At 45.2% G+C, this 25,427-nt stretch overlaps 1 protein-coding gene across 1 annotated transcript in view; it reads left to right on the top strand.

The window, feature by feature from the left end:
* The window catches only part of MCCC2 (methylcrotonyl-CoA carboxylase subunit 2), a 501,365-nt gene that overhangs the window by 429,126 nt on the left and 46,812 nt on the right, over positions 1-25,427 (top strand). The window contains exon 16 of the mRNA XM_069627517.1: positions 11,921-12,006. Coding sequence (XP_069483618.1) covers positions 11,921-12,006 — 86 coding nt within the window. The remainder of the gene's footprint in view (positions 1-11,920; positions 12,007-25,427) is intronic.

Below are 25,427 nucleotides of genomic sequence, written 5' to 3'. Positions count from 1 at the left end.
CAGCTGGAAAGGGGATTTGTAGTTGGCTCTGGCAATTGCTTGCAGCACTAATGTGGTACTTGATATTGGATGATCTCTCTCCCTGGGCAGACCTCTCTCTGCCTGCCTTCAGGTCTCACTCTGAGGAAAGGAAACTCTGGTGTCCGGTTGTCATGCCCTACCCTTGCTCCCTGGGCTGATTCCTGAGCCTCTCTGTTCCTACCTGCATGACAGTTGAGGCCTTGTATGCTGGATGGCTGGCTGGCTGACTGGCTAGATTAGCTTCCTACTTCAGGTATCCCCTTTACCCTCTGTATATGGCATTACTGAAACTTTGTGAGGAGAGCTGAGCGTGTCGGCTCTGCATGACCACCATTCTTCAATTCCATGAGGGCCAGTAGCTACAGCATTGCCAGCTACAGCAGAAAACAAAACACTGTGCATTGTGGTTGAGGGGAGCCTGAATTGCTTAGCCCCATATGGTCTCTGCTTTTCAGGTTTAGGGGGTGTGCTCCTTAAAGGGACCTTATCCTTAGTTGGTGCTATGCGACTATCCCCTGTCCTGATACAGAGACTAAGTGAGGGTGGCCAGGGAATCATCTGCATACCGCCCCCACATTCATCATCTGCTTGCTCGTGGAAGCACCTGGCCCCTGTGGTGAGCACACTGGAGATCCCCAGAGCAAGGCAGGAGACTTTGTCACAGATACCAGAGAGCCTCAAGCAACAGCTATGAGTATAGTATCAGTTTAACCTCATATTCTGCCTCACGGTTTACAAACAGAGGAGGGGGCACAAACCTTGGGTGATCAACAAAGGTGGCCTTCAAAAGATATGAAGGACTGTGTTGATAGATAAGTGACTTGGCAGGTAACCACCAGATTTAACATCTTCTGTATAGTTTAAGGACTGTCAAACCGGGTCGAAATTTCCAGACCCCAACTGAGTTCAGATTTTTTGTTGATAACCTTATAAAACTTCTTGTCTAATATGTTGGTGTGGGTGGTCATTTCCCATCAGTGAATTTCTTAAACTGGGCTTTAGCCAGGTTAGGTTAACCAGGGCAAGTTTAATGGCTGTTTGGGTTTTCTTGCATTGCTTGTAATCTGTGGGTATCTTCTCAGACGCTATTATCTATGGGAGCATTCAAAGTTGAAAAACATAAGTAGGACAGACTACAAATAGTCCTGGTGAATTGTAAGTACTGTTATTGCAGGTGAATTTCACCAGCACAAGCAAATCCAATGACAAATCATCAGGTTTTACTAGCAGGCATTATAGGAACTGTTATAGACTCTGGTTGTGCCTCTCTGTTTCAGTTTGAGGGTGATGTCTAGATATATAAAACACAAAAGCTCCTTATGTATGTTCGGTTGTGCACAGGTTTTCTTGTAATCTCAAAATGAAAATCTTAATGCTACTTAGGTTTTTTTCCCCCAATACATTTAAGTACATCAATTCTAATTTTGAAATTGATTAATATATTTCAATCCCTGAAACAGATCAGTAATTAATTAGGTACAAATACTACAGGGGTACACATTTCAAGTTCTGAGTTGCTAGCCAGCCATGAAAAGATAAGCAGCACCTCAATTCTATTCACACCATTTCTTATGCACCAAGAGTCAATTATCACTGTCCAATGGCTAGTGGCGCATGAACATTTTGCACCCTGATTTTATATTGTGAATCAATAATAATACTGGCTTAAACAGTAGAACTATATTTGTAATAACCTCAACATGACTTTCTATAATCCTTTTACAGAAAGCCTAAGCCAATATGTGTTCTGAACTTGTCGAGCTTTGTAAAGGAAATATATGGCTATAAAACAGATATCCAGTTCTTGTTTTAAAATAAATTAAAGTTGTGTCTGTGATCAGAAAGAAAAGGGATGCAAAACAGATTAATATAAATAAAACACAAATGATAATCTAGATCTATAATGAACAAAAACCTCAACATCGTTTCAATGGCTATGAATGCTGTATAACAAACAATTTGGCCTTGTTTAATCAGATCAGTGTCTAATTCTTGATTAAAAGTGGCAATTGGCCTTTTGAAAGTAAAGTTCTATTAACTGCTAACTAACATCTGCCTTACGTTCTATTTGGTGATAACTAAGCATGAAATAAATAGTCAGTTAGCACTTAAGGTATGTATTCGTAAAATGTAAATGCCCACAGTTAGTATTTGTGTTGTTCTCTTGATAGATACAAATGAACCAGACTGTGTTATGATAAATACATTAATGCATCTTCTCACTATTCAGTCTATCTTTGCAGTTAACACCAAAAACCATTTCATAATGTGTGGAACCTGAACCAGGTTTTGCTATTGGTATGTGGGAGGACAAAACAATTGTTAAGCAGTTTATTGAGCATGAGTCTTCCTCATTAAATCTTCAGTTTGCAGCTGTGAATTAAACCATGTGTGGCACTTAAGTAAAGAAAAAGACCACTTATTTTAAATGGGCATACAATGAAATAAAGATGGAAAAAATGTTAGTAAGCATGCTCAGCTTGTTCAGTAAGTATCATCTTCAAATACACCTGAATGGAAAGTTGCAAGAAAAAACAATTTGGCAGCTTAATATAGGTTTGAAAATAAATGCTTAAATATAGTGGAGAAAATTCTCTTACCCGAAAGGTTAAACACATTTGTTTGAATGTTAAGGTCTCCAATGAGTAATCTTGAATGACAACAATTTAGATCATGGGCTCTCCCTAAAACCAGTGAAATGCACACAAAGTATGAATAAACCGAAATGTTACTGTGGAACTGACTTAGTTTGCACACTAACTTGTATCAGTTATTGCAGTGTGTAATTGTCGTAAAATAATTTGCGATGGAGTGACTACGAATATCTTGCCTATAATCGCTGTGTGTATTATACTGTCGGATACTTTCCACTATGAGAATAGTTTGATGTTTATGAACTCAAGATGGTAGAGGGTTTGAATATAAAAAAAGAGGAGTAAAAGATTGTATGGAAACATTCCAAATTAGGGCAGCCATTCCAAAGGAAGGAATGCAGATCAAAATAATTATTGCTATTTACAAATTGCACTTTTTAGTGCTGCAAAATGTATGTGGGATATGAAAAACAGCAGTAAAGCTTTCTTTTCTGAGTGCACGTACAGAGAAATTATTATAGAAACGCATTAAATGTAAATGTATGGTCACTGTGGAGACCTCTCCGGTCGCAATTAAGGTTAAAATTCAGTTTTCATAAAATAACAGTTCTGTGTCTCCCCCTCTTTGTTGCTGAAATGTTCTCAATGCTGATCACTCTCAGCTTCTCGTTTCTGTCGTTTCGAAGGTATTCTGCCAATGTGTGCTTGCTAATAGAATTTTTATATCCTGTCTTCAAATGGGTTGCAGATGTTCATTGATATGTTTCCTGAGTTCCAGCAATTTACTTCCATGTTTTAATTGTATTCCCGGCATAAGGGCACCTTGAACACAGGCCACTTCGAGCTCCACCTCCTCACTCTGATGACCCTCTCTGGGCCCTCTACCCCCCACCATCCTGTGAGCCCAAAAACCTTGGGGTCATCTTCAACTCCTGTCCTTTCCTTTACCCCTCACATCATGGATCTTACCAAGAAGACTCACTTCCAGCTGCACCTCCTCCTCCTCAGAGGTACTCTCCCTTTCCTCACCTTCCCCACAAGATCAATGTCTCCAGAGCTCTGGTCCTCTCTAGGCTGGAATACTGCACAGCCTCTTTCTCAATCCTCCCTCTTTTCTCACTGCACCCCCTCCATCAAATCCAGAATAGGGCCGCAAGACTTATCCTTGGCATCAAGCCCAGGGACTGTATCCCTGTAGCCCTAAAATCTCTCCACTGGCTCCCGGTGGCTGCGAGGATCTAATTCAAAACCCTCTGCATCATTGACAAGGCTTTCTGGGGCCTGGTGCCATGCTATCTCCAACTTTCCCTCCCTAAATACTCCCCTGCTAGAGCCTCCTTTCCTCTAATTCCAACTCTTTGATTGTGAAATGCTTCTTCAAGCAGAGAGTGGGTCGTAGGTCTATCTCCTAGGCTGGTTGGCTCCCTTTGGAACAGCCTCCCTGCCACTCTCCAACTTGAGCCGACCTCCTCAAGTTCCGGAAATGTTTAAAAACTCTGCTTTTCTCTACCTCTTTCCCTTCCCTGTTAATCGCCCCACTGCCACTGAGACCGGTGGCCTGGTACTCATGAATGTCACAGGATACCAGGCCATTTTACCCAGATGATACCAGCACTCCGCACCCCCCACCCCCACTGCACTGCCCCTGCTTGGCGGCTCTAGCACTTATCCTGAAGCCTCCTCCTTGGTACTTCCCACCCACGTCTCCCACTAGTCTCCCACTAGCACTTGTCCATTCCTTGCCCCCATCCATCCCGATCTCCTGCACTTCTATTCACTGCACTTGCACGTCCTAATGCCACAAGGCCTAGTAGGACCACAACTGTTTATTTACTGCTTTGTCAATGTTACTCTTTACCCTGTTCTCTTCCCATTTAGCCTTGTGGCTCTTTGAAACACAATTCTGTTGTGTAGGTGCCTAACAAATGCTTAATATAATAAATAAATAAATAAAAATAAACCTGCTGGGTTGTTTGGCTAACAGGTTAGGTACAGGTTTCTTTTGGGGAGCTATAAAACTCAGATTTAGTTTGTTCCTTACATTCTGTGCTTTAGTTCAGACAATTGTGGGATCGAATTCTCTATATTTTTTCAAACCTGGACCCAGATTAAGAATATGCCAAATTTGTTAAGAATGTTCTAGATTAAGTTGCTGTGAGCTGAATATTGTGTGATAATCATGACCTGATCGAGGGTGAAATCATCTTCCTATTAATTGGTGTTAGCAATTACACACAGCCTTTCTTGTCGCTCACGGTGATAGTTATTTTTGAATGGACAGGTTATTGCAGCCTCTACTCATGAATTTCTGTGGCGGGCCGGATCGAGGGGTGTTATTGGCCCAGAGCATGGGTTTAAGGCCCGAGTGGAATGAGGGCCCCGGGCTGATAACACCCGATCCAGCATGCAGGATCGGGTGTTAAGGCTTTTAGCACCCGGGTTACCAAAGTGGCAACCCAGGGATCTAAACAAAAAGAAAAATAGGATTTTCCTTCCTACAAATGGGACGCGGCTGCACTGCAGCCACAATAAGGTAAATTGGGGGCAGGAGGGGGGTTAAATATTAAAAAAGGGGGACGGGCAGTGAAGATGGCTGCGGGGGAGCAGCCGTCAGGCAGCTTGGAATGCAGGCTTACACTGGCGGTACAAACTTGCATTCCTAGCCACCTGATTGGCTTGCTCCCCCGATCTGGGTGCTAATGGCTAATATTGGAGATTTCCCTGCAATATTCCGTCACTTCGCAATTTCTTTTTGCCGTACTGCACTCACCAACTGGAATATTATGGAATATACTACTCTGAGGGCTGCTAGTTGCATGTACAATAGTTAACCTCTGCATGCTTTCAAAGTGTTATAGTTTGCATGGTACCATTTTTTTATGTACATTTCTTGATCGAGAAATATAAAGTTTTACTTTCTCAACTCAATCCTAAACATATTGTGATTAATCCTCTGTATATTCGTACAATCTGGAAATCAATATTTGCAATTTTACAAAGATGCCCTCTATATACTTAGGCCATATAATTCAATTTATTTTCCCATATCAAGGGTGTTTCGGTTAGTGTATGTTGTGGTGAATTGCGGTGCCACGATCCACTCCAAGAACCTTACCCACGACTGACTGGCGGCAGCGGCAGTGACTGGCGGCAGCGGCAGTGACGCGAGATGGCAGTGGCGCAGCTCATGACGCGTGGAGGAACGGTTGGGCCTCCACCCCTTGGCGAACCAGGGGATGGCGGCATGCTCTGCTCTGAGGGATGGAAGTCGATTAGAGAAGATGTCAAGAGAGACACTGCAGGACCTCAGAGGAAAGGCCCTAGTCTTTTCCTCGACAGCGCTAGTAAAAGTTCTGGTTGTTTGGAACAACATTGAGCCTAGGGGAGGACCTGGGTTCAAATCCCCATAGAGAAACCTCAGGAAATGTAGATTAATGAAATAAAAACTTGAGCTTCAAGGATCTGACAGATAATGTTTAAAAGGAGCACAGGATAAAACTAGACCACAAAAAGCAAATTAGATGAATTTACAATTGAAGTAATAGAAGCCCAACTGGCCAACACATGAAGACCACAGTGGAAAAACCCTGCCAGCCAGTCCTGTAAGCATGACTTTCCACCAATCAGCAGCCAGCAGGATGCGGAGTCTAGCTATAAAAGCAGAACCATCTCATTCTTAACTTGCCTCAGTCGGGTACAGGTTCCCTGTACTACTCTCCAGATGTTATTGCATGAAGAGGATCTGTTTCCCAAAGCAGGGGTTGCCTGGATGAAGGAGCCTTGACTACCCTGGAGCACTGCCTGCCTGGAAGCTGCCTGAAGAGCCTGGAGGATTCTGATTGACTCAGGGGGGAAAAGCAGAGTACCCCTGCGGCCTCACCTAAGCCAGAAAGGGTGAAAGAGCTGACTGGCTTGAAAAGTCTAAGAAGAGACTAAGGACACTAGCTTACCCAGGGGGAAGAAGGAGAGTACCCCTGCAGCCCCCTCTAAGCCAAATGGGTGGAAGAGCTGAACTACATGAGGAGCCTAAGAGGAGGCTGGAGAAGCTGATTGACCCAAGGGGAAGAAGGAGAGTACCTTTGCAGCCACGCAAGCCAAAAGGGTTCAAGAGCTGACCTGCTTGAGAAGCCTCAGAAGAGGCTGAGTCAAAACCTTGCTAAGATCCTGGTAAAGAGAGACCAGGACAGAAGCAGGAACCCTGAGAGGAAGAGAGACAAAAGCAAAGATCCCCTGAAGAGGAAAGGGGTGACAGTCCAGGTCCCCTGAGGATGTGCAGGGCAAAGAAGAAAGTAAGAAAGAAGGTATTGAAGATAGACTCCTGAAGGAAAGGGGAGTCACACCAAGAGAGAGGGGGACAAATCATCCAAAGGACAGAGATGGAGAATCAAAGCACAGGACCCGGCTGATCCCTTGCCTAAGAGGTCCTGTATCTGGAAAGCAACTACAGATGTCAATTTGTCAGTTTTCGTGTAAGCGGCCCTGTTTCTCTATCCCCTTTTGAATTGTTGGACTTTTCTTATTTAGGGAAGGACTTTAATTAAGATATTCTACCCTCAAATCTTTTCACCCAAGGGAAGCTTTAAGCTTATATTCTTCATTGCACCATTTGATTTAGCTATTCTGACAACTGACTTTCAAGGAACATTTGATACAGGAAACCTTTATTTTAAGTTAAAGACTTTGTTTTGACAACCAAGAGTTTTCTTTAGGGGTTTTAGTGCTTTGAGGCACATTTTTACTTTGTAGGTGAAGTACACCTTCAGTTTGCGTTATTCACACAGGGATGGACTTTTAAGTGACTTATGTTTGAACTGCTTTATTCCTTAAATCCTGTTTTGATTGCACCTGTTCAATAAAGTATTTTCTTTAAGAAGACCCAAAGTATGAGACCCTTCTGTTCGCCATGTCGTCGCACTGTGTACTCTCAAAATGTGCCTCGAAGATCCCCAAACGACAGGCCAAATTTAGTTGAACTTCCATTTGCAGTGTTTTACAGATTTCCCTCCAAATGTAAATTGTTAGACGTTGTCAGTAATAACCACCTTGGATGTACCATGTAGCTTGACTATATTTTGGCAGAATGGACATGCCAAATGGCTTTCTCAAGGCAGTCCCTTATTAGCAACAAAATACATTATTGCATTGAGGCCTGTGGATATTTATGAGAGACCATGGTTGCTCGGCTCAAAAATATTATTAAAGTTTGCCTATTTAAGATGTAAACAGTAATGTCGGTCCCCAAGTAGACAATCCATGTATAATTCATGAAAAGTACATTTCATGCAAACAAGTTTGTAAAGGTATTTGCAGATATGCATGTATACAAGTTTCGCCATACATACAATTTGTCTAATTTGGTGCAGTTCACAAAATGATAGCCAGTAGCCTCAGGGGATCAGGGGGCGACCTATGTGAGTTCTTGATGTGTTTTGGTTGGTAGACCTTCATCTGGCTAAAAGTAAATCAAAACATAAAACAGCACTTTAGAAAATTAATTAATTCACAATGTTTGAACTGCAAAGCTTCACCCCTACACCCCCATGTACGTTTTCCCACAGCTAGAAAGGCTTGTATGTATGATATGATAGTTTATTTATATAGCGCCAATACACAAGGTGTTGCAAAGCGCTTAAAGGCAAGGGAGGGAACAAGGGAAAATACAATGACATTCTTACAGGCCATGAACAGTAAGGATGTGAAATTAACTATTGCACTCGGCCTGACGACATTTCAGATAGTCCAAGAGCTAAGACATAGATAAGGAAGGGAGGGGGAGAGTGGGAAGGAAATGGAACTAGACCAGTGACTACCGTACTAGGCTTGATGACATTACTGGTATAGCTGGAGAAAAACAAAAGGTGAGGGAGAGGGTTGCAGAAAGGGAGGGGAGGAACAGAACAAGTGACTTTCGTACTAGGCCTGATGATATTTCAGATAGTGCTGGAGGGCGGGGGGACAATAAGGAAAGGAGAGGGGAGGGGACAGATGAGGTTGCTATCATACTATGTCCAGGGACAATTCTGATAAAGTAAGTGCATAGAAGAAAGTAAGGGGAGGAGGGGAGGGAATTGGAAAAGAGAGAGGAGAGAACAGAGAGTAAGCAGTCAAAAAGAGTGGAGAAGCAAGAGGGGAGAGTGAACACTATTGCAGACGTCAGTAGTAACACATTATGTTGCAAACCAGGATAAAAGATGAAGATGGGAACAGCAGGATTCAGGGCCACCTCGAAGACAAGATGCAAAGGAAGTCCAGCATGAGAGTTTAGAATGGATGACGCACCGTGAATCAATGAAGTCCATAAAAGTCAAATCCAGCATTTGCCACAAGACGGTGATGGTGAAACCAGAATCTATCAGGACAGACTCCTGCGAAAGTAGGCTGAGTTGGGAGGAGCAGGGTAGAAGAATCAAGCAAACAGGCAACACGTGTGCGTGAAAGGTGGCCAGTGGGGACAGAGGGAGTAAACACATGTTGGTACATGCTTACCTGCTATCTGAGCAGGGGGGGTCGGGCCCTGGGTCCTCCTAGTCTGAACAGGTCCAAACAGAAAATGCCCTTATCTTCATCTGCCCTTCGCTTTGAATGCCTGGGCGAGAGACACCCTTGATCTAAGAGTTAAGAGCAGGAAGGAAGAGGCAGGGCTAAGAAGGTCGCTGGTGCTTAGGCCAGGTGACCTAGATCCACTTGCAGCTGCTCCCCATCTGCAAAGGAAAAGAGGTTGGATGGCTCCTTAAGTAGGGAAAAGTGCAGGAACCAGGAAGGCACCTGGTGGGCGTGGCTTGCTAAGTGGGGAAAAAGAGTGGCAACCTGGAAGGCACCAGGTGGCGGGGATTAGGCTAGGTGACCCAGAATCACTTGCACCATCTCCTTATCTGCAAAGAAAAAGAGGCTGGAGAGCTCCTTAAGTAGGGAAAAGAGCGGCAACCATGAAGGCACCAGGGGGGCGGGGCTTGCTAAGTGCCGAAAAAGAGCGGCAACCTGGAAGGCGCCAGGTGGGCGCGGCTTAGGCCAGGTGACCTAGATCCACTTGCACCTGCTCCCCATCTGCAAAGGAAAAGAGGCTGGAGGGCTCCTTAAGTAGGGAAAAGAGCGAAAACCATGAAGTCACCAGGTGGGCGGGGCTTGCTAAGTGCGGAAAAATAGGGGCAACCTGGAAGGCGCCAGGTGGGCGCGGCTTAGGCCAGGTGACCTAGATCCACTTGCACCTGCTCCCTATCTGCAAAGGAAAAGAGGCTGGAGGGCTGTAGGCATTCATTCTACTTGTACTTTACAAGTCCACCTGCCTAACAGTTTAATTTGTGTTTTACTTAACGTACATTAGAACATGTAGGCATTTTTCCTTCCTTTTCATAAGACCCACTGACCAGGGTTGAAGGAAGCTACATAAATGGCTAGACATTCTTCCGTTCACATCGATGACTGCCTACAGATACAATGTTCTTTTGTAGCCTCAGGGATGCCTAGATTTATTGTTTTATGCACAAAATGTTTATGTTCGAATAAAACAATGGTGCATTTCTCCCATTTCTGGTCTAGAGTCCTTTGTTTCTTCTTCTCGGTGGCAACCCACAGTATTAAAGTTTCTGAATTGTTTTTTGATATTTTTTCATCCTGGCTGTTTGTGTTTCCTGCATGGGATTTAAATGTAGTTCTCACTTTCCTGTGGGTGGGTCCGTTGAGCCCATGCATTCTTCTTCCCTGCATTTGCCCTTACCCTTAAGGTTATTCTCTTGGTTAGCACCATCATTCTCTATGCCACGGATTATTTGCAGGTGAGGCCATTATACCTACCAAAGAAATTAACTATATTCTACCTTTTCCAGAAAATCCATCTGTCTTCTGCCGGTTACATGTGATTTCAATGAATCCAAAATAACTAATCCAATTACAACCAATACCAAAATAACGAATTCCAAAATAAGAAATTCATTTTTGTTGTTTTGGGGGGAGTTCCCCCCTGAAATTCCCCCTTTTTTGTTCCTAATACTTTTCACCCACCCCACAACCACTCTTCGCACTCCGAACCCCTTTTTATAAAAGTTTTTTTTCAAAATGTGTTATTTTGGAATTAGTTGTTTTAGAAAAAGGGCTTTGAGTTTTACATCTCTTGGACTAGAGTAGTCCGAAAGGCTGATAAGCGCTGTCAGTTTCCGTGGGGCCTGGGTAGTAGGTGCTGTACTGCGAGACTCTATCCAAGTGGATTGTCCTCTGCATATCTGAATCTGAATGCTGTGCTCTGGTAAACAAAGTAGGGGCTACAGTTATTTGGCATCATTCCACAAGGGGTTGGGTGGACACCTCTGCCCTATAAAGTGGTTTTCCTGTTGTTGACATCTGCCAGGCTGCAACATGGCCTTCCCTGCTCATCTTTGCAGAACATTGTCTGTATTCCGTTCCCAGAAAGAATGTGTTTTGGTTGCTCCATCCTCCGAAAACCTTTTGGTTTAGGGACTAGTTCCTCACTATACTCCATCAACTTCTGTACTGTTTGGGACTCTTTAGATGAAGAATCTATAGGAGGAGCAATGCGGTTGAAGCACAAACTACCATCATTCAGGTTCTTTCCAATGGAGAACTCCTTCCTCCCTGACATTCCTCATTGGCCCACCCACATATCCCTCAAATGGATGGCTCATAACCTACAGTAGTTTTGCAGTTCCTTGGTCTGTGAATGAAGGGAACATTTGCAGAATTGAGGTAATGAGGTACGGATTACTAGATATGTATGTACCCCTGATGTCACATTTTTAGTCAGGCATGCCCGTGGCACTGAGCTGTCCTGGTGCAATGCTGCATGCACCCCATGGTGGCTGGGAAAATGTTTCGATCTTGTCAACCCCTGGTTAGATATTTCTAAATTGTGGAATCTGTCGATGGATTGTCAACCCCTGTTTAGATATTTATAAATTGTGGAATCTCTGGGTGGAAGGACCTAGCTACCAGAAAGAGCAACACCAAAGCTCAGTCATTTTTGTTCTCCTCTGGTAAGGTGCAAAGAGGGAGAGTGGGCGCCATCCTATTGAGTAGGTATTTGGGCCTTGTTCATTCTCGGTAGTGGGACTCCCACACCTTTGGCCAGTTGCAAAATAGACTGTTGACAAGCTCTTTGTTTAAGTTGAGTAAATGGTCCTTTTGACCTACCATGCAAAGAACATATTATTATTGTAAAAATTAAGCAATCATCATTTGAACTTCTCACTACGTATGATCCATTGCTTTTGTGTAGGTATTTGAAATACAATAAGGTGTGATGCAGCCAGAAGAAACCCTGTTTCTAAAAGCCTTCCCTTGCTTGTTTGTTGTAGTTTTCTGACGCTGAAGAAGCAGCAGTAAAAGAACCAATTATAAAAAGATTTGAAGAAGAAGGAAACCCATACTACTCCAGCGCAAGGTAAAGAAAAGCTCCCACCTGATACTTGCAAATGCACAATTCTGACTGATAAAAGTACATTAAAAACAAAAGTGGGTTGTATAACTTTCTTCAAAATTTACACACTTATTTAACATACAGTAACAAACTGTGCCACCACTGTATACCGACACTAAGGCTTAGGTTATGTGTGGGGATGTTAATTTGTACTGTATATGGTGTCCTTGTATTTTTGCCTTGTTGATATTTTCCGCAGGTCCTTTATGACTCAAGTGCCCTAGGGATTCATGGCTCTCTCATTTCTCCCAGATCAATTTGGGACTTCATGGAGTGTAAGACTGTTCTATAGTATGATCAACATCCTCTGAAAAGATTTAGGACTATGTGTTAATATCTATTAGCACCCAGGCGGAGGGCAGCAACCAATCAGGTTGCTCGTAACGTGGGCGTAAACTACCAATGCTTCCCCCACCCTCCTTTCCCTTCTTCTTTTAAACCCCCCACTTACCTGCTTTGTACCTTGTGTGTTATAACTTACTACCACACTTGTTAATAACGCCCCATCCACTGACAACTGCAACAATTGTTCCTGAACTAGTTCTGCTTCCTCATTCTTCCTGACCTCAACTTTCTTTCTGTCTTTCTCTGGTTTTAACCGATAATGGTGAAAAATAGTCAACTGAATCTCCGTCCATGGCTTCACTTCCATTTCCACAATCTTTCTTAATTGTCTTTGCACTTCCTTGACATAAAATGTGATAAAAAATAGTGATGTTTTTGTCCAATGGTTCTGTAGATTCTAGCTGCCAATTTTCTTGGATGTCCTGGATATAAGCAGTTGGGTCCTCATCTGCTCTCATTTGTGAGTCATAATGGCATTATTTATGACGAGTCTGGATACAGTATCCTAAGTGCTCTCCAAACGTCCCTCTCATTTCCAAATGTTGTCCATTTGCTCCTATGTGGCCGCAAGCTTGTCAGCAATTTTCAAAAGGAATGGGACATTTGGGCGACCACCTCTTTGATAGAGTCCGGTACGGTATTATACACAAAGGTAGAGTTCACAAATCATGTGAGAAAAGGGGCAAAGATTTTAGAGTTACCTATAACAAGTTTGGATTAAATTGTATCGTCGCTTTATGTAGTGGGGTCCATACTTTCCAACACTTTTGTTATTTCTGAACCCGTAGGTCCTTTTAATGAGTTTACGCTTTATTGAATGGATGGGGATGCAGAATTTACTCGTACACCAATAATAAGACTGACTCGGGAAGTTGGCAAAACATAGCTGTTTTATTATCAATTGTCTTAAACAGGGAGTACAATGGACATGAACGGACGTCTTAAATCATATCGCTCAACGTTTTACATGAAAAAATATACTTTTATAGCAAAAACCTGTCATCATTGACGTCCTATTTGGCAAGCTAAGAAAACCTATCTAAGAATGTGGTTGGTCTACGGGGATTATCTAGGTATACTTTCTATGGGGGATAGGATTATGATTGGGTCCCTATAGTCGGGTGGACAACTATGCCCACCCCTAGTGCAAGTCATCTTCATTGTCATCAAATACGCAACATTTCATTGGCTCGCAAACTATAGGGCTCTTTGCTACGTGACCCTCTATAATTGGTTGGCATGCTTGTACCCTTCTGGAATATTCCAACCGCTAGCAGCATTAAAGCTGGTACCCCATGTGTTTCTCAGTAGACTTGACCATGCATTCCCACCCAATTAGCCCATCATCCATCATCCATCATCACTCCTGCTGTCTGCCATTTGAATTGTCTTTGAACTCGGCCTTGCAAAGTATCACTGTCCCTGAGAATAGAAGAGAGTGTGAGCACGTTCTTATCTTCAGTTTCGATGTAGCATGCCCAAAGTCTTATTTCCATCTACCCCATGTGACAGGAGACCGTTTTTTAGCTCCTTCTTTGCATTTAATAGTATTAAATGAATGCAACTTGGCACTCATAGTGTTATTCCATTGCACCTCAACAGGGGCTCGCCTTGCTTCTAACGTTCATTGCATCTTCTTGAATAGATAACCAGTTTCTCCAGCATTGGATCTTTCATGGATTCACATGCTTAGAATGTTCCCCGTCGTCAGGCTGGGAATCCTCGGTAAATTATATAGACCTTTTCCATAGGAAAAATGTCGAAACTTGTGTCCTATCTACGTCGTTTTGGGCCACGTACGCCTGCGCCACTAGGTCGTAGAGGTATAAGAAGCCCCGCGGCTCCCTCAGATTTCAACCGTCTTCCAAAGTAGTGGGATTACCTTGAGTAGCTACTATTTTTGTTAGGTTGTGTGTATTTCTTCTTCGACTTCCCTCAAAGATGTCTGGAAAAGCGTTGTTTCGTCCTTGTGCTACATGCGGTCTTAAGAAAGTATATGCAGGTGATGGGCATATGGACTGTATTTACTGTCTTCACCCTCATCATTCGGCCAACATGTGTGAGATCTGTCAAGGCTTCTCCCAGAAGACCCTGGAGGACCGTAACAGACGTCTGGTAACTTGGCTCAATGACGGGGCGGGTGCGTACCCTGCATCGGAGGTAGGCTCTACTGCCTCGAGATCTAAACCTCCGGTGCCCCCTCGTCGCTCTGCGTCGGCAGAGCCTCCGACGAAGAAACCACGTTCATCGGAAAAACGCCCCTCTGATAAACCTCCTGCGAGGGACTCTTCGTCAAAGAAAACGTCATCTTCTTCGGCCTCATCAAAAAAGCAGAGAAAAGGTCTATTGAAATCCTCCTCGGGAGACCGCCATGGCTCTACCTCGAGTCGAGTGTCGTCGACCCACAAGTCGAGTTCAAAACCGGCGAGTACGCCCCAAGGCTCTGCGCCAAAGACTTCGTCGTCGACGACGGCCAGATCGTCAACGTCTTATTTGCCATCTGCACCTGCTCTTCCCGCGATCACTTCGGCGGGTCAAACAGCGGTTATGGAGAACATGTCGTCGTCGACGGTGGTACCTTCGGTGGGTTGGCTACCGGAAGTTTTCGACCCGATCTTGCCTGAGGCCTTGTTGCAACCAGAAGCAGCCTTCTCCATCTCGTCGGCAGAGGATGACCGTGGTCCGATTGTACAGCCAACCGATCTGGGGTTACGTGCAACCAGTTCGGTGGAGCTCCCGAGTGGCAGTGCCATCCCAGCCGCCTCTTCCTTGCTGAATCCCCAGTCTCTATTGTCCCTGGAGGTTTTGAACACGTTACAGAAGCTGTTACAGCATTTGGACATGCAGCTGCCTCACACTAGTGTCCTGACGGTGCCGCAGGCTATGCCGGTCATCGCCGAACAAGGCCCGGCTCCTCGCTCGACGACCAGAATGCCTACAACTTGCCCGGTGGAGGAGGATCGTTCTCACCCACACTCGGAGGAGGGAGAACTGCCGGAGTCGGAGTCAGAACGTGAAGGGTCTCTTTCAGACGTCTCATTATCCCCCTGAATGAACCCAACATGGGAGTCTGATGCGGAAATGGAAACTCCAAAGAGCCCGGCACAACCATCACCGCCGGATGACATCGGGGCCTTCCATGCAATGATGGGAAAAGCGTGTGCGGAATTTGGCCTAGCAACGGAAGAAGTAAAGAAAGATTGCTTTCTCTTCGATCATATGGGCAAGAGAAGGAAATCGATGTTTGCTATCCCCATTTTGGACCATGTCTGGCAAGAGGGGTTGAGGACCATGCGTCATCCTTTCTCAGAACCGACGATAAAAGGACGGTTAGAAAAGAAATTCAAGGCTCTGGAGTCAACTCCCAAGTGCTTGACGTCTCAACCTTCGCTGGATTCGGTGGTGTCCGCTGCTGCGGCCCGAAAAACGAGGTCGACCCCGCCGGACAATGATGCCAGGAGACAAGATGCGTTTGGAAAGAAGGTATTGTCAGTCGGTGCGACTACAGTAAAAGCAGCCAACTCCCTGGCCATTATGGCACGGTATGATCTTGGACCATCTGCCAGAGGAACACAGGAAGTTCGCTATGCTGCTAGTACGTGAAGGGGAAGAGGCTTCCAATCACTCCATAAATATCGCTGTCGACCTGGCGGAGGCTGGTTTTAAACAAATCAATAACGGCGTAGTGTTAAGAAGGCAAGCCTGGCTTAAGTGCACAACCTTTAGACAGGAGGTGCTGGACATGCCGTGCGAAGGGGAACAACTGTTTGGCGAGAAAGAGGATGATGCCTTGAAGGGCATGAAAGAAGACTCTGACACTGCTCGGTCACTCAGAGCCCTCCAGAGTGGCAGAAATGTTTGTTCCTTTCGTCCTTTCAGAGGAGCTTCCGGAAACTCCCGGTTTGGATCACCTAGAGACCGAGGTCTCAGTAGACCCTCCTACTCTTCCCAAGGCTACAGACGAGCAGCCCAGGCTACTTGTAGAGGCAGAGATTATCAGTCCTCAAGAAGGAGAGGCTCCTACTCATCGTCGGCGAAGGATCGACAGGCAAAAACCCAGCAATGACAAGTTTCAAGACGTCCTAGGAGGCAGAGTGTCTCGTCGCGTCGACGAGTGGGAAAGCATAACAGACCAATGGGTTTTGGACACGATGCATCTGGGTCACTCCCTACAGTTCAAGGACAAGCCGCCACACATTCCACCAGTGTTCTCGCCACAATCCCATCTTCAGATACTGGTGCAGGAAGTGACGCTTATGCTACAGAAAGGGGCTATAGAACTGGTCCCGGTGGCAGAAAGAGGAAAGGGAGTGTACTCCCGTTACTTCGTGGTCAAGAAACCCAATGGAAAATGGCGTCCCATTCTAGATCTGCGGACTCTCAACAAGCTGCTAAAGAATCTAAAGTTCAAAATGCTTACACTGCAAGAGGTTATCCGATCGATACAACCGGGAGATTTTTTGTCGTCGCTAGACCTTCAAGACGCATACTTTCATATCCCGATGCGTCGACGACACAAAAGATTTCTGCGGTTCGTCGTCGGACAAATCCACTATCAGTTCAAGGTCCTCCCATTCGGACTAAAATCGTCTCCCAGGATGTTCACGAAATGTTTGGCTCCAGTGGCAGCCTGGTTACGGAAGGAAGGTCATCGTGTGTACCCATATCTGGACGATTGGTTAGCAAGGGGATTATCTCCGGAAAGGGCACTGGAGAGTCTGAATGCCACCATGTCCCTCCTACAGCATTTGGGATTCGCAATAAACTTCGAAAAGTCCTCCTTAACGCCTTCAAGTACCTTGATCTTTCTGGGGGCGGAGTTCCAGACGCAGTCAGGATTGGTAAAACCATCCGTCGAAAGAGTTATGAAACTACAACACAAAGCATCGGAATGGAAAGTCAACACCAGAGTGTCAGTAAGAAGGTACATGTCCCTGCTGGGGACCATGGCGTCCTGTATACCCTTAATCAGCAATTGTCGTCTCTTCATGAGGCCTATTCAGGAATTTTTGACAGATCGATGGGCACAGAGTCAAGGTCGTTGGTCGGACAAATTGACCATCAACAGCAAGCTCGTGCAGGCACTTCACTGTTGGAGAATCTCCAAAAATCTAACAAAAGGAATGCCCTTACTGGAACCTATATTCCAGATGACAGTGGTGACAGATGCTTCTATGACTGTATGGGGAGCTCATCTGGATTCCCTTCAAGTTCAAGGTCGGTGGTCATCGGAGAAGTCCAGCCTTCACATCAACGTGCTGGAGTTAAGGGCAGTGCGTTGGGCCCTGAAGTCCTTTCTACCACGCATAAAGGGATCCGTTGTACGGATAATGACAGACAACACGACAACGATGTTTTACCTGAGAAAACAGGGAGGTACTCGCTCCAGGACTCTGTCGACCGAAGCCCAGGAGATCTGGCATTGGGCCCTCCGCCAAAGGATATATCTATGGGCGTTCCACTTACCAGGAGTCAAAAATGTGCAAGCAGACTCTCTCAGCAGAGAGATGAATCGACTACACGAATGGGAATTGAACGACCAACAACTACACCGTGTCTTCGAAAAGTGGGGTCGTCCGGCCCTAGGTCTCTTTGCAACGAGAGAGAACAGGAAGTGCTCACAATACGCGAGCAGGTGGCCACAGCAAAATTCACTGGGGGAAGCGTTCTCCTTCCCGTGGATGGACACGTTTTTGAATGCGTTCCCCCCCCCCGTTTCCACTCATACGTCGGATATGCAATGGATCCACAGATATCCATGTCGGGTGATCCTGGTGGCCCGTACTGGGCGAGACAAGTGTGGTTCTCCAATCTACTCCATCTTTCAGCAGCGGAACCCATGAGGTTCCAGAGGATCCCGAACCTTCTGTCTCAGGACAAAGGGGCGGTTTGGCACCACGACCCGGACAGCCTCAGTCTGACAGCCTGGCTCCTGATTTCTCCGAGTTTGGTACGTTAGCAATTCCATCGGACTGTCGTCGCGTTTTGCAAGCTGCAAGGGCGCCGTCCACGAACGCTTCGTATACATACAAATGGAAGAGATTCTGTATATGGTACGGGGATCAGCCAGGTTTACATCCACTTAACATCACACCGGAGTAGCTTCTACCATACTTGCTACTCCTGGCTCAAAAAGGTTTGTCTTTTTCATTGATAAAAGTGCATCTGGCTGCCATTCCGAGATTTACTCGGAAGAGACATTCAACTCCATGTTTAGTGACCAGTTGATTAAACATTTCATGAAAGGATTGTTCCGAACTTTGCCTCCAACGAAGAAGTTTCCTCCGATCTGGAGTCTTAACCTGGTTCTAGCAGCACTAATGAAGGCTCCTTTTGAGCCGATGTCATAGTCGTCATTGAAATTCTTATCGTGGAAACTGGCTTTTCTGGTGGCTATTACTTCGGCTCGACGTCTGTCAGAAATACAAGCGTTAGTGATCGATCCACCATATTTGAGGTTTTTCAAAAATAAAGTCGTGTTGGCTACTAACCCTCATTTCATTCCTAAAGTCCCTACCATGTTCCATAAGTACTCTTCTATAGTGCTACCGATGTTTTTTCCAACACCTTCGTCTGTTGCGGAGAGGACTCTCCATACATTGGACGTGAGAAGAGCCCTGAAATTTTACCTCCATCGCACTCAAAATCTCAGGGACACAAGACAGCTATTTGTGGCCTATGGCCCTTCGGCTAAAGGTAAAGCAATCTCAAAACAAGGACTGTCCCGATGGGTGTCATCTGCCATTTCTTTTTGCCACTCAAAAGCTGGGAAACTGCTGGCAAAACGTCCACGAGCCCATTTGACGAGATCCACTTCGTCGTCGGCGGCATTGTGGTCCGGGATTCCGCTGGGAGATATCCGTCAGGCGGCTTCCTGGTCGGTACCACATACGTTTACCCGGCATTATTGCCTCGAACAACAACATGCTGAGGATACACAGATGGGTCGTGCAGTCCTACGGCACCTGTTTCAATAAGGTAGGCCCCAATAAAGGGGGTATATCCTTCGACTAATGTACTTTAAAGTGTTGTTTTTTTAGCTGTTCATGTACTATGATTTGAAGTTTAGCCATGGTGAATATGCATTTATAGTTATAGTGTTATTGGTTTGCATACACACCTCTAACTATGGGGGATACTGCTATACAATCTATTCTAAGCATGTGAATCCATGAAAGATCCAATGCTGGAGAAGGGAATAGTTTCTTACCTGTAACTCCATTTCTCCAGCATTGGTATCTTTCATGGATTCACATGCGCCCGCCGGCCTCCCCTAGCATGCAAACCGGATGTTCCCCCATACTACTTTACTCTATACCTCTACGTCCTAGTGGCGCAGGCGTACGCGGCCCAAAACGACGTAGATAGGACACAAAAGTGTGTACATTTTTCCTATGGAAAAGGTCTATACAATTTACCCAGGATTCCCAGCCTGACGACGGGGAATATTCTAAGCATGTGAATCCATGAAAGATACCAATGCTGGAGAAATGGAGTTACAGGTAAGAAACTATTCCCTTCTTGGCTGCCTCAACCCTTGACACTGGGCCAGACAGCCTTCTCGATTCTTCCTCCATCTTCAGCTGCTTTTCTCTGCTGTCACACACTTTCAACCCTTTTGCTACTGAGGTCCTGGTTTGCTAAAATGTGACGTGGAACATGCAGATTCTATACACATGTATTTATTGGTGGCACCCCCTGCAATCGATTATGTATAGCCAGCCTTCATGGTTACTTAGCCTACTTGTGTTGCAGCATCTGTACAGTTATAAAGCGATTTTTATTTTCATCAGTGTTCTTTGCACGTGCAATCTTCATTCCGCACATGAAATGTTACTTGACTCTTTATTTCGTCATCAGATTTTATAAGGTCCATTCGCCTTTTCTCCTGGTATCTCTTCTTGCTGCGTAATCTTTGCTTCATGTAACATCACCAATCTCCTCTTTCACTCATCTTTACACTTCTCCTAAGAGGCTGTCTTCTCTCAGAGGATACAATGGATACCTTGTCTCAAAGGTTTTTCGTGTTATATAGGCATCATTACTGATGCTTTGCTTGTCATAATTTCTGGTTCCCAACATATAGGCAAGACGAGGGCGGGATTTCCGGTAGAGGCATTTGGTTCCTCCTCTACATGTCTGTCCCAGAAACAGGTTTAAATTCAAAGTTTAACCGAGTGTCATTTTCATTCGTTTCTACTGATTGAGGTTATATATCTGCACTTGTATTTGTTGACATTTTTTTAATATGCGCATCTGATCTTCTCTACAAAGGCCTGTTGAACTCTGATACAGTCTTCGTTAGTAGGGGTAAATGATTTTTGGCATTTGGTCTCTACAGCTTTTTAAATATCTCAAAGAACTTTCTCATACTTGTTTCTGCATTCTCAATTTGGTTGTTAAAGAATTTCTTTTAGTCTCAAAAATTGCTGATCTATGGGCCTTTTCTACAGTCTTCCATGTTGTCTTATTTATGTCGGTTTTGGATTTGCTCCATATGCGCTATGCCTGCCTCCATTTCTTTTTCAAGTTATCTAGTATGGGGTTAACCATCCATTATGGTTAAGTCCATCTCTCACCGTTTTCAGGTTGATAGGGGCTACCTTAAAGTTTTCTTTATATTTTTTTCAAATTCTCTTTATTTACTTTACGGTTACAACTCATACCAACAAAAGAAAAACCCCAACCACCCATCAGCCCCACCTCCTTCCAACAAACCTACGGCAATACAGTGCAGCGACGTTAAGAGGTGAATGTCAAGTTAATTACCAATTCGACACATCCAACTGTGATTGGCTTTTTGTACAGTTCTAGTATGTGGGTTGAGAATACGCTGTCTACATTACTATCCTCTTGTGGAGAGGCAGTCTATACACTGCTGTTGCTCAGCATATCGTTTTGGAATGGGGGCCAGTAGTCAACTGGTGTGCTACTCACAGCTAAGGTGGTTGTATATCGCGTTTCTTTTTGTTCACACGTATTCATGTAGGCCAAACATTCACGCATTGTCAGTGCTGTAGACTTCCCCTGTGTCTTGATGATCAATGTCCTGGCGACTATTGTTGCCATCCCAGCCAGCCTTTTTTCAGTTCTGGAGCCGGCTTCCATCATGGCTAGTAGTCAAAACTCTTGCGAGTATTGCCATGATTCACATAACATAGAGCGCATAGCCATTTCCGTCGTTACCCAAAACGGTTGTATTAAGGGACAGGAGAAAATCAGCCGGGTCATGGGTATACCTTGCACAACTGGGTGGTCTCTCTGGGTAGAATTTATGTAGCCTTTCGGGAGAATAATATACCTGGTGAAGAAATTTGTAGTGAATTAGGTGGAAGTGGTAGTTTTCTGTGCTCTAATTCTCCTATACATGACTGAAACCAGTGATTTGTGGGTGTGGTCACATATTGTAAAGCTGGGAGGGTTCGGGTGAGCTTGTGGGAAGGCCAGGCAGGTGGCCTTGATCGCCTCCTGCTAACGAAAGTACAGAAACATTGTTAGCCCATCCCACATCCCTCTAGTCCTCCGATTATCCCAAGTAATTAGGCGACCATCCACCACAAGATCACCCAGCAAATGTATCCCTAGTCTTTCAAAATGTATCTGGAAGATCTTTTCATGGGTAAGAGGTTTACCTCTGACCTTGATTATGACAAATGTGGGCGATTAGAGCAACATCGTCCCATTGATTTTCAGCACGTTATGCCATGCCCTACATATATTTTAAATCGGTTGGATCTCAGCTCGGGGACACACGTAGCAAGGGGTTCTCCACAGCAGACCCCTCGGGTCATCTGGGTGTATGATCGCCTTTTCAAGGTAGACGTGGGGAAGATCATGCGAGGGGGGTCACCACCATATGGAGTACTGTAATTATGCAGGCAGGAAATATGCATATAAGTCGGGATATTCCAATCCTCCCAGGTCATAGGGCATTGTCAAAACATCCAGTGATATTCTGGCCTGTCTACCCGCCCAAATCCGGCGTGTCATCAATTTATGTGCTCTAGCCCAGAAGCCAGAGGGGGGCCAAATTTGGACGTTATCAAATATATATAAACACTTTGGTTGTATGACCATTTTAACTGCCTGCGAGATGGGCAACAAAATCCAAGCCTCAACTCTGTGCTCCAAGTACTCTAAGACTTTCAGGTAATTTCTTTCAAACAAGGTAGCAGGAGAGTTGGTTATATGTAAACCCTAGTATTGCATGCCATCAGGGCACCATTTGAAGTCTTCACAAATCTCCTCCTGACGGACGTTGGGTGTTAGGGGCAGTACTTCTGATTTGGACTAGTTTATCCCCAACCCAGATAGGTCGCTGTATTGCTCGATTGCCTGTATAACCGGCTTTAAGTATGTTTTAGGTACAACAACATATCTGCGTAAAGTGATACAATAGCAGTGTGAGAGTGAAGTCTTATCCCACGATGTATATGATATTCCCTTAGATAACAAGCGAGGGGCACAATCGCGAGGGCAAAAAGAATGGGCGAAAATGGGCATCCCTGCCTCATGCTACCTGACAGCATTATGCATTCCGACATGATTATTGGCGTACACCACCGCCCTGGGAGCTGCGTAAAGCAGGAGGATCCGGCGGAGGTAAACCACACCCAGCCCTGAGCGTCTCAAGACCTCAAATAGGAAGGGCCACTCTAGAGAGTCAAAGCCTTTTTCTGCATCCAAGGCGGCGACCACCATGGGGATTTCAGGATTCATGTTGTGCATAAGTGTGAATAAACGGCGAAGATTGTTCTGTGTGGATCCGCCTGAAATCGAGCCTGTCTGGTCTAGAAGTACCAGGGCAGACATATGTGGGAGAAGATAGCCCACTAAAATTTTCACCAGAATTTTGTTGTCAATATTGATTAAAGACAGTGGTATATATGAAGCGCACTTCAAAGGGTCTTTATTGGGTTTCAGCAGTACCATCACAATAGCCATCCTGGTGGATTTGGGCAGAGTGCCAGAGTTGAAGGCTTCCTCGTACATACTGCAGATATGCGGAACAATCAGATTGGTTTATTCCTTATATAGCTCTGCAGTGAGCCCGTCTACACCCAGTGCCTTACCGTTAGGTAGAGAAAGGATAGTGGTGCATATTTCTTGCTTCGATGGGGGCGCTCTCAGCTGTTCCCCCCCATTGTTGGTTCGAGCCAGCCCTAGGCCACCTGATCCAAATACTGCAATATGGAGTCATGCCCAACTTTCAATTGTGACTTGTATAATTGTTCATAATACTTCCCGAAAGTCTTGCAGATCACAAGGGGGTCCCTGCTAGGGGTAGCCCCTGGGTCCATGATCTTCATGCTTCATGCCCATGCTAGTGTGTGACTGGGTCGGTCCCCCTCCCCATATGCTGCCGCCCTAACCAGGTCACCCAGGAATCTCTCCTCTTTCCATAAGGAGGCAGATGTCCTCCCGCAGTGTTCTTAGGCATTCTCAAGTCATGGGGGTGTCATGTAGCCCTTGTTGATCCTCCAGAACTTTAATATCCTGCTCAATATTGACTATCGATCTACGAATATCCTTCAATACTCTGCCTTCTCTAGACATACAGCACCGCCTGGCATATACTTTAAATGATTCCCATAGTATTCTATCATCTGCCACCAAGCCCACATTTGTCTCAAAAAAGGTTTGTATGTCCTGTCTAATATTTTTCACGGAAAAGCCTGTCCTCCAGTGTGCAGGCTCTGGACCGCCACCTCAGGTACTTTGGGGCTGAAAGGACAGGAGAGAAGAACCTTCACTGGGGAGTGGTCTGATAGTGAGCGTGGAAGTATCTGTGCCTCTGTGATAGAATGGAGCATGCCTGGGGAGACCATGATGTAATCAATCCGAGAGGAGCTACCATGGACCCTGGGGTAGAAGGAATATTCTCTGCTGGTGGGGTGCAATATCCTCCAAACATAAAATCTATGGTATTCTGCAATGTCCAGCCATTCAATTACTGCCTTAGGTAAGGCTGTCTGTTGTGTGGTAGATCTATCAAGTGTCAAGGATAGGGCCATATTGAAATCACCTGCCCATAGTATTTCATAGCCTGTGAACCTGTGCAGGTGGCTGGCACATTGCAGAAAAAACTCGGGGGAGTCAAAGTTCGGGGTATAGATATTCAGAATTAGAAAACGGATCCCCTGCTAGGAGAAGAAAATGCGCCTCCCCGTCACAGATTTGATTATGGAGCTTAAAAGCTAATGAACGGTGTATATATGTGGCAATTACACTTGAATGTATAGAGACTGAGGAGCCGTATCTTCTCACCCCCCCGTCCAGATATGTTGGCAAGCCTGCCATCTGCGGCCAAATGTGTCTCCTGTAAGCACAATACATTTACATCATGACTCCTAGCATAGTTCGCAATTAATGATTTGTAAAGCCCTGTATGTTCCATGACATTAGTGATATACCATTCTCCTGCTGCGCCTTTCGTGAAGTGATCATTGCTGTACCTGCCATCTCACATGTCCGTAATGTATACCCCTAGTATGCTGCTGCATGATCCACAGGGAATGCCATTTGGCCACTCAGTTTCAGAAGTGTTGTATAACTAACAAATGCACCATATTTGCCATTAAATCCTAACACCCAGCCCCACCGCATTGCCAGAAACAATAACCGACCGGCCTTACCCCCATAACACTTCAACTCAATCAACGACACAACACTCAACGCCCGCAGTGTCTGCGGGAATGGGCGCACTAGGCGACAGCTTGCTCCAGAGGCTAAGAGCCCTTCTCACAACATGTTCCTCTCCCAGAGGATGGATTTAGACTCGGGCCATGGTATGCGGAGCCCAACCCAAATACATATATGCTGCAACAGGATTTATCTGTGAATAGTATGGAGCAGGCGACACAAGGCTATATAAAGTATTCCGGGAGCTCGCCAATGCTAGGTGGTTCTTGGGCAAAACGTTCAGCTGCTTCAGGAGTCGAGCAAAAAAGGACCATCCCATTATGTTACACAAAGCTTAGCCGGGAACAACATTGCATAACGGATGCCCTTCTGCCGCAAAGTGTCCTTCACAGATTGAA

The sequence above is a fragment of the Ambystoma mexicanum genome, chromosome 6p (genome assembly GCF_040938575.1).
Source record: "Ambystoma mexicanum isolate Mex_15411 chromosome 6p, UKY_AmexF1_1, whole genome shotgun sequence".
In the NCBI taxonomy this organism is placed as follows: Eukaryota; Metazoa; Chordata; class Amphibia; order Caudata; family Ambystomatidae; genus Ambystoma; species Ambystoma mexicanum.
This window is presented reverse-complemented; position numbering and strand designations above follow the sequence as displayed.